Source organism: Patella vulgata, chromosome 9, assembly GCF_932274485.2.
Source record: "Patella vulgata chromosome 9, xgPatVulg1.2, whole genome shotgun sequence".
In the NCBI taxonomy this organism is placed as follows: Eukaryota; Metazoa; Mollusca; class Gastropoda; family Patellidae; genus Patella; species Patella vulgata.
Window position 1 is genome coordinate 30,285,925 of NC_065887.2, and position 15,489 is coordinate 30,301,413.

At 37.0% G+C, this 15,489-nt stretch overlaps 1 protein-coding gene across 1 annotated transcript; it reads right to left on the reverse strand.

Annotated features, from left to right (window-relative positions):
• On the reverse strand, nt 1–2,003 carry LOC126831645 (caseinolytic peptidase B protein homolog). Its single transcript, XM_050562252.2, has one exon. It carries the CDS (start codon nt 1,995–1,997, stop codon nt 93–95), a length of 1,905 nt encoding a protein of 634 aa, XP_050418209.1. The 5' UTR covers nt 1,998–2,003; the 3' UTR covers nt 1–92.
• Nucleotides 2,004–15,489: the final 13,486 nt, after the last annotated feature.

Consider the following 15,489-nt stretch of genomic DNA (forward strand, 5'->3'; position numbering starts at 1 on the left):
TCTATTATCCTTGGTTTATTAAGACTTATCAAAAATACCTCTTTTAATCATTCTCAAACCACTAAATGGATTTATAAAAAAAAACGCACTCATCATGAAACAAAGCTATTTGCATCTGCAAGTCTTTTTGATGGATTTTTGAAGTCCAAGTCTTTAAATTCTTTAGAACCTTGTTTTCGTATTTGTAGTTTTATCACTCGATTGTTCAACTGGTCAGATGATTTAGAATCAAGGGACTTGGTTGGATCGCTAGGATTGGGTACGACCAAACGAATCGAGCAACCTTTGGATATCAACTGCTGCTCGTGGGCCATGGCTAGCTGTGTTACAACTTGCCGTTCCACCTCGTGCTTGATGGATCTCGCTCCGTAATGAACATCATAACCATCGGCTAAAACATCTACAACATGGTGATCCCATTGTAACTCAATGTTATGCTTAGCCTTGGCTCTTTTAGACCAGAATTCCAGTTCATTTGTGACTAGCTTGCTCAGCTCTAATCGGGAAAAGGGCAAAAAGTACACAATTTCACTGATTCTTCCCAAGAATTCGTCTCGTCTGAAACTTCGCTTCAAGATCGGTCGGACGACTTTATCTTTGAAATTTCTGGATATCGTTACCATTTCCAGTATTTCGCTGTTATCAACACCAGTACTCTTTTGTTTATTTGCTAATTTCGCTTCCTCGCGTAGATCCAAAGCATGCTGTGCGATTTCTTCACTGGCGAGGTTAGAGGTCATGATAAAGATGGCGTCTTTGCATTCTATTGTTTTTCCTTTACCGTCAGTTAATCGTCCTTCATCAAAGAGTTGCAACATTATCGTCAGGACATCGGGGTGAGCTTTGTCCACTTCATCAAACAAAACAACAGCCGTTGGACATTGCTTTAATTTTTTAGTTAACTGACCGCCTTCTTCGTGTCCAACGTAACCAGGCGGAGATCCAATGAACTTAGCAACCTCGTGTTTCTCCTGATATTCGGACATATCAATTCGGATAAATCCCTTTTTGGAATCTTTGTGGAGATATTTAGCCACTTGTTTAGCCAGTTCAGTTTTTCCGATACCCGACGATCCTAAAAATAGGAATACTAAGGGTGTGTCCTCATCGTACCAGCCATTTTCTTTTCTCCGTATGGCTGATGCAACAGTATTAATGGCTATTTCTTGTCCAATAATCACTTCTCTTATTCGATTCTCTAAAGGATATTTTCGTCTTTCCTCCGCTTCGTTTTGGGCTTTTATTTCATGGAAATCTTTTTCGTAATTCTTGAGAATATTTTTTACAGCGGGTGATCTGGCGTACGCAATTGGCTTATGACCTAACGCATTTTCTTTAGTTGGGTCAGCCCCAGCTTTTAATAAAGCTTCTACAACATCCTTATCCTCGACTAAAACGGCATAATGAAGGGCAGTACTGTCTTTAAAATTAACACTGTTATTTAATCTGTCACAAAAATCTTCTTCCCGTGACAGCAACACTTGTAACGTGTTCAATTTCTTCTCCCTAGACGTGACATTTATATTCACAAATTCGTCTCCGAGATTCGGATCCGCCCCTGCATCAAGTAACAGATGGAGGGCTTTGATATTCCGATTAACAGCTGCCAATTGGAGAGCTGTCCAACCCAACACATGTCTACAATCTGGCGACACTTTATCCTTCAATAATCTCTGGATTTCATACAAGTTATTATCTTTGATTGCATTTAGTAGTTCTAAGTGTCTATCACTATCTCTGTTACTACATTCGGCCGGTTTCAAAAAAGCGAAACCCAAAGTAGCAATGGATAATCCGCATGATGCCACAATAAAATTACGTACTCTTTGTCCTGCAACCAAACATGGTGTTGCGACTGTTTTAGCTGTAAACATTTTCTTCTTCTGATGCCTGATTGTTAAGAAAACTGTTGAACGTGATGAAATTGTAGCCCTGCATCGTAAATAGGTTGTTACAGCTAGAAGCTTCCCCGTGTATTGACGTACGGGGGTAGCCATTTTTATGTCGCGTATCACGTGATATAGTCTCGATTAACCAGGAAGAAAACCGCTCTAAATTGTAGGGTTTTATAATACGGGGAATATTCAATATACATATTTTATTGTGCAAAATATTAATTCAAATCAAATTAATTGCAAATATTTGAAAGTGGTATTATGACCGAAAATAATGTTTTAACTATAAGATAGATAAGATTTTAATGTATCACAACATCCACCAGATTATATACATTATTACATTATACAGTAGGCCTACCGTACATAAACTAAATAGTAATAAACATTTACATATGAAATACAAGTTGACGTTCATGTTAAAAGTGAAAAATATATCGGAACCATTATTTCAAAATGTATAGTATATACATGTTAAGAAGTTAAAAGAAAATGTGAATTTTGTCCTGTACTTTGTTAGTATGGTAAATAGATTTTCAAACGTTACGGCCAGACTGTATCGCTGAATGTAGCAGAAAGAAGATTTACCCTGAAAGAGGGAACAGTGAAACCCATAAGCATGTGGGAGTCGTGGTATGTGGTACAGGTGAGTACGCCCTCGCTGTTGGTCGACAAAGTTCCTCCGGCGTGGTTTTTCCTTGTCAGTGGTGCAGGACAGGTGGGGAGATAAACTGAGGCATAGGCGTACGGGGGGGGGGGGGAAATGCTGGGAAAATTTGGGCACACAATTGTATTTTGTAAAAGTTGTATAAAAAAGATATCGTGTTCTTGAATGTGTCCAATTTAACAGCGAATTTATTATTATTATGTAACATACTAAGAACCTAACTACATTTTTGGGGCACCAACCACCACCGCCCCCCCCCCCCCCCCCCAGTCAAAAAATTTCCCCGTACGCCTATGAACTGAGGCCCCGTGTTCAATCCTTGCGTTGGCTGAGAAGTTCATCGTGATTTCCTGTTGTGGTTCCCCCTTATCAGTGGTGTAGGATTGACAGAATTAGAAATAAGACCTGTAGGGCAAAATTTCCCTCATACATATTGCATGGCGTATGCCCGTCTTCTTTAACCAGGTCGGTGCAGAAAGTAGGACGTTAAACTCCATTTCATTTTTTCAAGTGCAAAGTGCTATCAGGTGTTCTAGCAATTCATAAAAGGATATAACTGACGGAGATAATTATTTGCAGTTTTATTGGAAATGATCCTGTGCATATTAAAAAGTTGCTCTACAATGGATTTTGGCAGCAACATAAAGAGACGTTTTTAAAAGTAAGAATAACTAGTTATTTGTGGTTGGCAGTTAGAGATAAGATTTGATTGTACCGAGCCATCTATTAAGGGCAGCATACAATATCTAACATGCCCATCAATAACGATCAATCGACCAAGAAAGGTATGGAAAGGATTAATGGGCTGATTCCTAATATACTAAATAGAGTTGTCGCCCTTGAACAGTAAGCCCTTTGATGTTTGCTTCACCGGTCGAAAACAGGGCCCTTATTCACGAAAACTTAAACTAAGTTACAACCAAAATTTTAAGAAATACTGCAACTTCATTGGATATATGCAAATTGATTTTACTGGTCAGCCAATCGAATTGCAGTATTTCTTAAAATTTCGATTGTATCTTAGTTTAAGTTTTCGTGAATAAGGGCCCAGAAATATATACCCACTATCCCATTTTAATGAAATACTTTCTAGAAGTAGTTATTTTACAGGTGCGCGACCCCGATATCCATTTCCTGTTGGCAATCTCCACCATTAATATTTATCCAAACGTATCAAATATTGCTTCACGTCATTAAATTAAGGTTATTTCGTATTTATGTTATAACATATCTTTTTGAAATATCCCCATTGATATTTATCTAAACGTAACCATTATATGAATTATAATATTGCTTTATGTCGGTAAGTTTATTTTGTATAACGTCTTTCACTGTTCACGGACGCTGTTGACTACGATTTTTTTTTATAAAATTTGCGGGTGGGGGTATATTTCGATGACAAATGATAGATTGTCAAAACCAAAAAATAAATATTCTGATTGGAACAAGATTTTATTATCTTTTTATATGATAAACAATTTTCAATGCCTATTTCATATCGTAAATTATAATGGGCCGAATTTTTCTGGTTTCTCCTTCAAGAATATAATAATAAACAATACTCGGTGAACTTTTTTTTTTAACCCTCTAGTATCTCAACGCACCCGTGTACTCTACAGTTGTTTAAACAACATAATCTGGGGTTTTTTTTACAGGCATAATAGCCGCACATTCAGTTGTTTCCCAACAAAAGATATATGTAAGACGCTACCACGCTGTAAACTGGGCAAACCTTATATCAGAGAGTGTGGTGGCCAGGTCTTGCTTTCGGTTGCTTTTGTAGTTGAAGAGACATAAATGACAACTTTGTTTTGTAAATCGGTCAAATTCGTTAAACCGCAAGCCAAAAAAAAAAAAAACAAAAAAAAACGTCATTACGATTTCAAAATCAGAGAGGCGCTTTAATGAAATCATTCTAGATCTAAAAAACGACACTAAATGGATCAAAGCAATTTTTTGTGATCAGTATGTTGACACATTAGTGATTAATTCATCAAAATGTTTAGAGTCTGTACACAGTCTATACATCAGTGTCTGGTGTGTCCACCGCGAGTGTCAATAACAGCAGCGCAGCGTCTGTACATGGAGTGGACCAGACGATTGATGCACGCCATTGGCACCTGGAACCACACTCTCGGAAAAGCCTGGCGCGATCCATCGGCTGTGTTAACTTGGTCTCGGTACGATCGACGTTATTAAGTCTCCTCTGAATTTCATCCCAAAGATGTTCAATCGGGTTTAAGTCCGGACTAAGTACTGGCCAGTGTTTAACGTTGACACCGTTCTGCTGTAGAAAGTCCCGAGTAACTCTGGCGGTGTGGGCACGGGCGTTGTAATGCCGCCTCCTCTCCCTGGACCAAGATTTTGGAACACCACAGGACCCACTCTCTGGTTCAGGCCGATTCCACCCCAAAGCATTATGCTTGGATCTCCCCACGAGTCTCGTTCCATGGGTCAGAATTGTAGTATTTATGGTTACGCATCGTATTATTATTACGTTATGTATGACGTCATACCGGTAGAATATTCTGGTGTTCATTTTACCCATAGTGCTTTGGTGTACATGTGCTTCTGGTAAATTAGAACAATATTTTTTAGCGAATGAAGTAACTGATGATAAACAAGTGCCGATATTGTTGACCGTTGTGTGTTCTTCAACTTACGGACTAATGAAGAGTATTTTAGCACCGGATTTGCCTAGTACCAAGTCTTATAGGGAGCTTGTCGAGGCCTTGAAAAATCATTTTTCACCTACGCCAGTCGTGATCGCTGAGCGTTTTAAGTTTCATCACAGAAACCAGAAAGAGGAGGAAAATTTGTCTAATTATTTAGTGGTACTAAAACAGTTAGCAACTACATGTGATTTTGGAGAATTTTTGAGTCAGGCACTGCGAGATAGACTTTTATGTGGTTTGAAAGATGCTGCTATACAGAGAAAATTATTGGCTGTAGCCAATCTTGAGCTAAAAAATGCCGTAGAAATCGCAGTTGCAATGGAGCTATAGCAGTTAAAAACAGTTTGGAATTAAAACCCAACAATCAAGATTTTAATTCGTCTAGTAAGCCAGTGAATAAGATAGTGCATCACAAGAAGTCAACCACAAATTATCAGTATAAAAATCCTCATAGTGGAAATAAATACAATAGTTATAATAATTCACCCAATAGTAAGGGACTGTCTAAAGGCCATAATGTGTCGAGATGCTTTCGTTGTGGAAACCGCCATCAGCCAAACAAGTGTTCTTTTAGAACATCTGAGTGTTTTGTTTGCTCGCAGAGGGGCCACATAGCCAAAATGTGCCCAACCAAGAGAAATAAGGGTTATGATACTCATTATTTAACTGAAGATGAAGACGATAGGTTTGGTTTATATTCAGTCTACCACGCCAATGGTGATAAATCGCCCTACCTCGTTGAAATGTCTGTTAATGCTGTTCCAACCATATTGGAAGTGGACACTGTATTTCCAAAGAGTGTTGTTTCCGAGAAATTTGGTAACATTTCACTACACAAGTCTGAAGTTCGAAGGAAAACTTATTCTGGAGAAGAACTGCCTGTACTTGGACAGTTTGATGCCATAGTTAAATACAACAACCAGCAGGAAACTTTACCAATTATTGTAGTGAAGGGAGATGACCCTATACTTTTAGGTAGGAATTGGCTGGAAAAAGTTAAATTAGATTGGTCTAATGTTTTTCGTGTAGAGGCAATCAAGAATGACCCAGAGGTACAGCAGTATGTTAAAAAGTATCCAACAGTTTTTAGAGATGGTGTAGGAACTATTAAGGGTTTTAAGGCTAACATTTTACTTAGAAGGATGCCAAACCTTTGTTTTTTAAACACAGAACTGTTCCTTATGCTCTAACTGGTCTTGTAGAAAAAGAGTTAGATCGCCTTGAAAGCAACGGTGTGATTTCAAAAGTGGCATACTCAAAATGGGCGACACCTATATTATAGTACCTAAGTCTGATAACTCAATTCGGATCTGTGGCGATTATAAAGTTATGGTGAATAAGTGTATAGAGGTGCAACAGTATCCACTTCCGAACGCTGAGGATATCTTTGCAACCTTAGCTGGAGGAGCTCTGTTTACAAAATTAGACTTGTCGAGTGCTTATCAACAATTAGAGATTGATCCACAATCTGAAGAGTTACTTACCATAAACACACATAAAGGTCTATTTAAATGTCATCGCCTGGCATTTGGTGTATCGTCTGCGCCAGCCATTTTCCAGTCAGTTCTAGAACAAATCCTGCAGGGAATCGAAGGAGTTATGTGCCGACTTGATGATATTCTCATCAGTGCTCCTACAAGGGCTGAACATTTTAAACGTGTCGATCTAGTTCTTCAGCGTTTGCAGAAACATGGAGTTAGACTTAAATTATCTAAATGTGTATTTATGAAATCTAGCGTAAATTACTTAGGTTACAAAGTGGATAAGGATGGAATCCATCTACTACAGGATAAAGTAGAGGCCATTGAGAAAGCTATATCCCCAAGCAATGTATCTGAGCTAAAGTAATTTTTGGGTTTGATAAACTATTATGGGAAATTCCTGCCTAATTTGTCAACATTGCTTCAACCTTTACATGAACTCTTACAGAAGGATGTTACTTGGAATTGGACCAATGCTTGTGAGAAAGCCTTTGTTGATTGTAAGAAGAAACTTCTTAACAGTAGATTTTTAACACACTATGATGTACGTAAGCCTTTAAAGTTAGCCTGTGACGCTTCTTCTTACGGTGTGGGAAGTGTTATTTCACACATTGAACCAGATGGTCAGGAAAAACCTATTGCTTTTGCGTCCAGAACATTAAGTTCCAGCGAGAAAAATTATTCGCAATTAGAGAAAGAGGCGTTGTCAATCATATTTGGTGTCAAGAAGTTCCACCAGTATTTGTATGGACGATCTTTTATTCTTGAGACTGATCATAAACCATTGACAACGATCCTAGGTCCACATGCAGCAGTACCAACACTGGCAGCTGCACGACTCCAGAGATGGGCATTGATTCTTTCTGCCTATAACTATGAAATAGTATACCGACGTTCTGAAGATCACTGTAATGCTGTCTAGTTAACGAGTCTGAATCAAGCACATCCGAAGAAGCAGATATTTACTATTTCACATATTTAAATGAACTTCCTGTCAAGTCAGAAAATTGCTGAATCAACTCGAAATGATCCTGTTCTATCTCTCGTCTTCCAGTATACATTAACTGGATGGCCAAATATTGTAAATCAGCCAAATCTAGAGCCTTATTTCAAACGGAAGGATGAGTTGAGTACAGATCAAGGTTGTTTACTTTGGGGTATGAGAGTCATTATACCTGTAAAATTCCGTGAACGTTTACTTAATGACTTACATGAAGTCCATCCTGGTATGTCGAGGATGAAGTCACTAGCGAGAAGCTACATATGGTGGCCTTCAATCGATCAAGCTATAGAAGATAAAGTGCGCGGCTGTGGAATTTGTTTAGCACTAAGAAAATCACCACCAGCCTCACCATTGATACCTTGGAAATGGCCTAAACGCGTGGGGCAACGATTGCACATCGATTTTGCTGAATTTCAGAGACTGCATTTCTTAATAGTTATTGATAGTTTTTTCAAGTGGCTTGAAGTATTTCATATGACCAGTACTACATCCCGTAAAACCATAGAAACTTTAAGAACATTATTTGCATCATATGGTCTTCCAGAGGATGTGGTATCAGATAATGGGCCTGAGTTTATCAGTTATGAATTCAAGGATTTTCTAAGTAAAAATGGAGTGCGTCAAATTTTAACTCCACCATATCATCCTGCATCAAATGAAGCTGCGGAAAGATCAGTACAAACCGTTAAACAAGGTTTATTGAAACAAGTTATGGAAGGTCATACCAACCAAACTCTACAACATACACTTGATAACTTTTTATTAACATACAGAATTACTCCACACTCTGTTACTGGGTGTGCACCAAGCGAGCTGTTTTTGAAAAGACAAATTCGTAATCGGTTTACATTGTTGAAACCAAATCTTGAACAGACTGTCACTCATAAACAAGAGCTGCAAGCAAAGCATCATGATAGCCGAGTTAGAGTGCGTTCATTTGAAGTCGGACAATTCGTTCAGGTTAAAAACTTTCGAGGAGACATTAATAGGTGGATTCCTGGTCGTATAACAACCATTGTCCGAACCGGGGGTAAAATTCGTTATTGTCACATTGATCATTTGTTACCTGGTAATGATACTGTCGATTCAAATGGTAACAGCCCAACCGATACAGAGATTGATATAACATCATCTAAACCGTTAGTACCCGATTATGGACCAGATTTGTTATTGCCTAATATTTCAAATACTGCATGTACTTCATCGACTACAAGTACTCAAGCAACAAGTATTGATACTCCAACATCACCCGTCAAGCCAGTTGATACCAAACAACGTTACCCACAGAGAGTTCGAAAACCACCAGAGAAGTTAACTATGTGAACTATTTGTGTGAAATTTTTAAATAATTAACGTTTATGTTTATGTTTACATTTTAGTTTATGTGAACAGTACAACTTTTTAAAGGGGGAAGAATGTAGTATACTATTCAAAAAAAGTAGGGGATATTTGATTTTGGGGACATAATACTAAAATATGCAAATGACTACGAAAAAAGTCACTATAGAACCTAACAGAAGAAACATTTCCAGTTACATGTGACGCTCAAACGCACCAATAGCTACCGCATGGAATGCAGGTGATGCTTGGGATCATCATGGGGGTCCAACCCAAGATTTGCACGACTCTGACTTTGAATGTAACAGTCATTGTGGCATTGAATTCCAGGGTGGAAACATCAGTTTAATTGTTTTAGTGACCAGAAAACAAATTTTGATATGCGTCGGCTTACCCAAAATGAAAGGTTACGTGCCCTTGGCATGCTACAGATCGGCACAACACAGGCGGTTGTGGCGCGGACGATGAATGTTTCTCAGTCTGTCATAAGCAGGCTATGGTCCAGATACCGTGATACACAATCTGTACAGGACAGACCACGCTCAGGTCGACCAAGGGCGACAACTCAAGCCCAGGATCGATTTATCCGTACCTTGGCCTTGAGAAATCGTGTCATCACAGCAAATCAGATCAGCGCTCGTCTTCAAACAGACACTGGTGTGAGAGTGAGTGGCCAGACGATTCGGAATCGACTGCATAGGGGTCACCTTCGCGCCCGACGTCCTCGCGTGATCCCTTGTTTGAGAGATCATCACATTCAGGCAAGACGTCGTTGGTGTAGGGATCGTCAACACTGGGATAATCGACGCTGGAGCAATGTGATGTTTTCAGATTAGTCAAGGTTCACTGTTGATTTTTTGGACAGACGTAGGAGGGTGTGGCGTCGTCGAAACGAGCGCTTCCAAGACGTTAACGTCATCAGACATGATCGATTTGGGGGTGGTTCTGTTATGGTGTGGGAGGCATCACTGTTGCTGGAAGAACGGCTTTACATGTTGTTGCAGGGCGTGTTACAGGCCAGTACTACCGGGACAACATCTTGGCAGTCCATGTTGTGCCGTTCGCACGACGTCATGGCCGCCGTTTCATCTTCCAGGATGACAACGCAAGATGTCACAGGGCCAGGACCGTTACAGGTTACCTCCAACAACAGAACATCACCACATTACCTTGGCCAGCACTGAGTCCCGACCTCTCCCCCATCGAGCATGTCTGGGACATGCTTGGACAGAGGTTACGTCAACGTCAACAACGTCCTGCCAATGTCCAAGAACTTGCTGCTGCGTTGCAACAGGAATGGGACAATCTGGACCAAAATGACCTTAGACGTCTCATTAGGAGTATGCCACGTCGGATCAATGCTTGTTTGGCAAACAGAGGAGGATTTACCCGTTACTGACTTGGTTGTGATGCTGTGGTAACTTTGCTGCTTGACCCCGGGTATCATTTTACCCTTATAATGGTCAGTCTGTGCCTTACTTAGTCTAACGATCATTTGGAATAAATCGATGAATGTGAACTTCATTTCATTTTGTCATTTGTTTCTTCGTCAGTTTCATTAGGTGACTTTAATAACACTTAAAAATCAAATATCCCCTACTTTTTTTGAATAGTATATTTATGGTTACGCTTTGTATTATTATTACGTTATGTATGACATCATACCGGTAGAATATTCTGGTGTTCATTTTACCCATAGTGCTTTGGTGTACATGTGCTTCTGGTAATAAAGATGTCCCCGATCAAGTTTTGATGTGTCCGTGGTTCATCGTTCTTTAGGAACCTTATCATTTTGTATGTATGAGTATACTACAAGAATAACGCTGGCCACGTCGACGCTATATTCTGGTCCTGCCATCTGCAGTTGATATGCAATACCGACTCTCATCTGTGAACAGAACAGTTCTCCATTGCCTGTGTCGCCAGTTCTGGTGTTGTTTGGCAAACTGTAGACGTTCACGTCGATGGCGTGGGGTGAGGATTGGTTCACGTGTAAGTTCTACGGCAATGGATGTTCTCTCTGGTGAAACGTCCGCGCACTATATCGGTACTGATGGGTCTTCCGTGTGTTCCCACTGTCTGACGTGCTGTCTCAGATGCCTGTGTGAAGGGAGATTTGGTGGCAAAGCCAGCCAGACTGAGCCATCATCTCACCTGATAAGGCATTTTATTAATTTTAACAGCACCATTGGGCACTATACCTCAGAAGGCAGTAAAACTATCTCAATTAATTAATGCTCAACCTAAAACCAGACGAATATCTCATTCAAGACTAGCTCTTCTTGTAGGTTTCTTAGGAAAGACTTGTCTGAGATATTACCCTCTGTGTTACGCCCCAAGATTTTGTTATATATGCTCAGTTTGGTAAAGATAGGTTGCCAGGCAACGAAACATACGCCCACAGCAGCTAACTCGTCCGGGCAGTCAACAAGAGTTGTCACATATTTTTACTTTTTTCGGTATTGAAACATTTATAATACATTAAAATCTGATTAAGAGTAACAACTCATTAAGTAATTATCAGAAAACCAATAGAATTTGTTTAGTTTTTATAAAGTTTTGCCCCATGCTAACGTTTAGTATAGGAAACTTTTAACATCATGATTTAGCTGTTCAAGTCATAAAAATTCATTGAAAATCAATATGCTTGTTTGTCTCAAGACCTTACACTCTGTGTATGAATCTGAAGTCAATCGGATGATAACTTTAGCTTCTAGAGGGTCACAATGTTTTTAAAAGTGATCAAGGGCCATAACTTTGGCAGTAATTATCGGAAATCGTTGTAAATTAATATGATTCTTCGTCTCATGACCTCAAACACTCTGTATCAATATAAAGTCAATCGGATATTAACTTTAGCCTCTAGAGCATTTACAAGATTTTTTGAAGTGTTCAAGGGCCATAACTCTGGCAGTAATTATCAAAAATCTCTGAAAATGAAATAAACTTCTTCCTCTCATGACCTTAAACACTGTGTATAAATTTAAACTCAATCGGATATTAACTTTAGCCTCTAGAGCATCCACAAGATTTTTCAAAGTGATCAAGGGCCATAACTCTGGCAGTAATTATCGGAAATCGCTGAAAATCAATAGGATTCTTCATCTCATGACCTTAAACACTGTATAAATTTAAAATTAATCGGATATTAACTTTGACCTCTAGAGCGTCCATAAGATTTTTTGAAGTGATCAAGGGCCATAACTCTGGAAGTAATTATCGGAAATCGCTTAAAATCAATAGGCTTCTTCGTTTCATGACCTTAAACACTGTGTATAAATTTAAAGTCAATCGGATATTAACTCTGACCTAGAGCATCCACAAGATTTTTTGAAGCGATCAAGGGCCATAACTCTGGCAGTAATTATCAGAAATCGCTGAAAATCAATAGGCTTCTTCGTCTCATGACCTTAAACACTGTGTATAAATTTAAAGTCAATCGGATATTAACTTTAGCCTCTAGAGCGTCCACAAGCAATTGTGGACGCCGGACGGACGGGGGCGACGACAATATACGACCACATTTCAATGTGGGCGTATAAAAAATGGTTGTGTAAAATAATGCTACTCCCATACAAATAATCTTCCAATTTATACATCAAGATCTTTTTATGATTAAAAATAAAAATTTTATTCCTTAATAAGCCAAGTTAAATTGGAATAAAACAAGAAGCTATATACAATACAATGTTTAGATATACATACATACATACATAATATATTATTAAACTGAGTTTACAGACAAATAATATTATACACTATACATTTATTACATTAACAAAGCTATCTTAATTCATCCAAATGTTATTTCCATATTTTTTTTTTACATATTTTTGTACAATAATGGATAAATAAAACAGTGACTATTTATAGTGAAATATTGATGAAAAAAATATACAATTAAATATGAATAATAAAGGAATGTATATTTACATTAATATAAATGAATATTGAGACTCAAAGCGATACCATTAATATTAATACATACAAAATAAAGGTATTAATTTAATATCATGATAATGAACATAATGGCAATATACAATTTGTTTACATGTATAGCACTAATACCTGTGTTTAATATTTTCTATAAATGTTTAATATAGAAATAGATACAGAAATTAAATATTACATTATTTTTCTCAATAATATATTTTCGTTTTTTTATTAATAAGAATATAATCAACCTGTTCAAAATATTCCTTGAGTATAACAGAGCCATTCAAAATGTTTTTTTTGCAAATTTTATTCCCATTTTTATTCTTAAAAAATAAAATTCTTGACAAAAATTAGGAATAAAATTATTGGTTGTCATATTCCCACTGTCATATAATATCTTTCCATGCTGCACTGAAATGGTCAACCTGTACTTGTAGTTTTAATTGGAATGAGTTTTGGAATGTTGCGAGACCCTCAATATAGATTGCACTTACATGTATAAAAAAAATTTGTAAGAACATAATATACATATTATTTTCTATTAAATAATTAACAGGAATATCAGCAGAATAGTAAGTAATTATAATATAAAATAAATAACTAAAAAAATCAATCTCATGTTCTGGTTAAGAATTAATCATTTCTACCAAGGGATAGTTTTTAGTAATGTTTTTACCGTACTACTTAATGGATCACACGATTTAATTCAAATTGTATTTAAAAAGTCACATGACCTGAATATCAACCAATAAAGAAAGACTGTCATCACACAGGGTTATTGCACTGTCTGATTTCAAATGTTAACACACATTTAAATTTAAAAATATATATGATAAAGCTATCGTGGATGAGTTAATCCTCTGGGGGCTCGACCATTTCTGGGAATTGCCCATCAACATTCGTATTAGAGACGTCACCGGTCTCGATTCGTTTTTCCCAGAATGCTGCTCTGGCAGAAATGCAACCACTCCTTATTTTAGGAACAGCCCTTTTCACATCAAGGATATGGTTTGATTTTTTGTCGCCCATCTGCTTGGTTGAAACTGATTTTGTTGTCGACACACTAATGGGTTTTTGAGGCACTATTTTGTTTTGTTGTAACTGAATAACATGTGCAGATGAAGATGGCGCATGCAGTTCATTTTCCGGGTAAATCAGGATGGGGTCGTGACCAGGTTCTAAATCAGTGTAAGTTGGTGGGTTAGTGAGATTAGGCACAAAATGTGCTGTGGAATTAACAACTTGTATTTGGTCATTAGGAACAGTTTTTTTCAATTTAACTTGATTAGGTTTTTCATTTGCATTAATGTCTTGTTGCACAGAGGAAAGCTGGAGTTGTGCAACTGATTTTGTTGAAGCTTGTACAGGAACTCTGTTGTTTACTTCACGTTTTTGCTGATTTTTGGCCAGTGATCGTGCAGTTATACTATGGACCTGAAAAAAAAGGCAAACAAAATTTCAAATCAAATTAAATTGGAAAAAAAAAAAAAAAAATCAAATGTAAAATTTTTCTTGAATCAGAACAGGTTTTATAAATTTGTCATTTTAAAAGTTTTCAAAATATTAGCTGCTGTCTATGTTTTCTGGTATGCTTAAAACAACTCTGATGGCTGCTGGTAAATATAAATTTGATTTCATTTTTGAAACAATCTGACAGCAAGCCAGACCTGTAGAATGTTCACAAGGAATCATCACAGAACACTATGCAGAAGGTCACAACAATATAATTCACATTAAATGTGGTAGTATAAAAATAGCAGTTGATGTTTTACTAGTAGTTCTGTATAAATGTGATAAAAAGTATTGAACGAAATATTGACATAAAAATATTGTTAATATTACTTATTTCAAAATGTAAAAACAGTATCAAAATATGTGATGTATTGTAAATTAGCTAAAGACAAAGCAAACTAGAAAATATAAGAGAATTCCTACTTTTCACACAATAGAAAGAAGACAAAGCAAAACATCTCAAAAACAAATTTGTATCTAATTGTTCTACAGAGAGAGGCAGAGAAAAAAAATACAAAAAAATGTCAAATCAAAAGACATGAGATCATGTTGCACTTTAGTCAGAATTTTTTTTTTTTTTAAAAATAATACCTGAGATACCAAGTCCTTACTGTTTAATTTAATATTGAATTGTTAAATATTAAAAAATATTATCACTTTGTACATTCGATATAGGTACCACTGTCTTCGTAAAATTATTTAATTGTAATTATGAGATTACTGTTCTTGGTTAAATATTTAATTATAGAGATTTAATAATATATTACTACATATTGTTAAAATAATTAAAGTGTGTCATTTTGGTTTTGGATTAATGATTAAGTTCAAAATTCTTAAAAAACCTATCATATAATATTTTTGTTATAATATTAATATAATTATGGAAAAAATTCCAAAAAAAAGAAAGAATTTAAGATGAAAATGAAGCCGATATAGAAGACATAAGATGGCCTGAAAAGAATACTATTAAAGAATTAGAGAG

Coding starts and splice junctions, on each gene's coding strand:
- LOC126831645 (XM_050562252.2), bottom strand. CDS start 1,997: ATGGCTACCCCCGTACGTCAATACACGGGGAAGCTTCTAGCTGTAACA.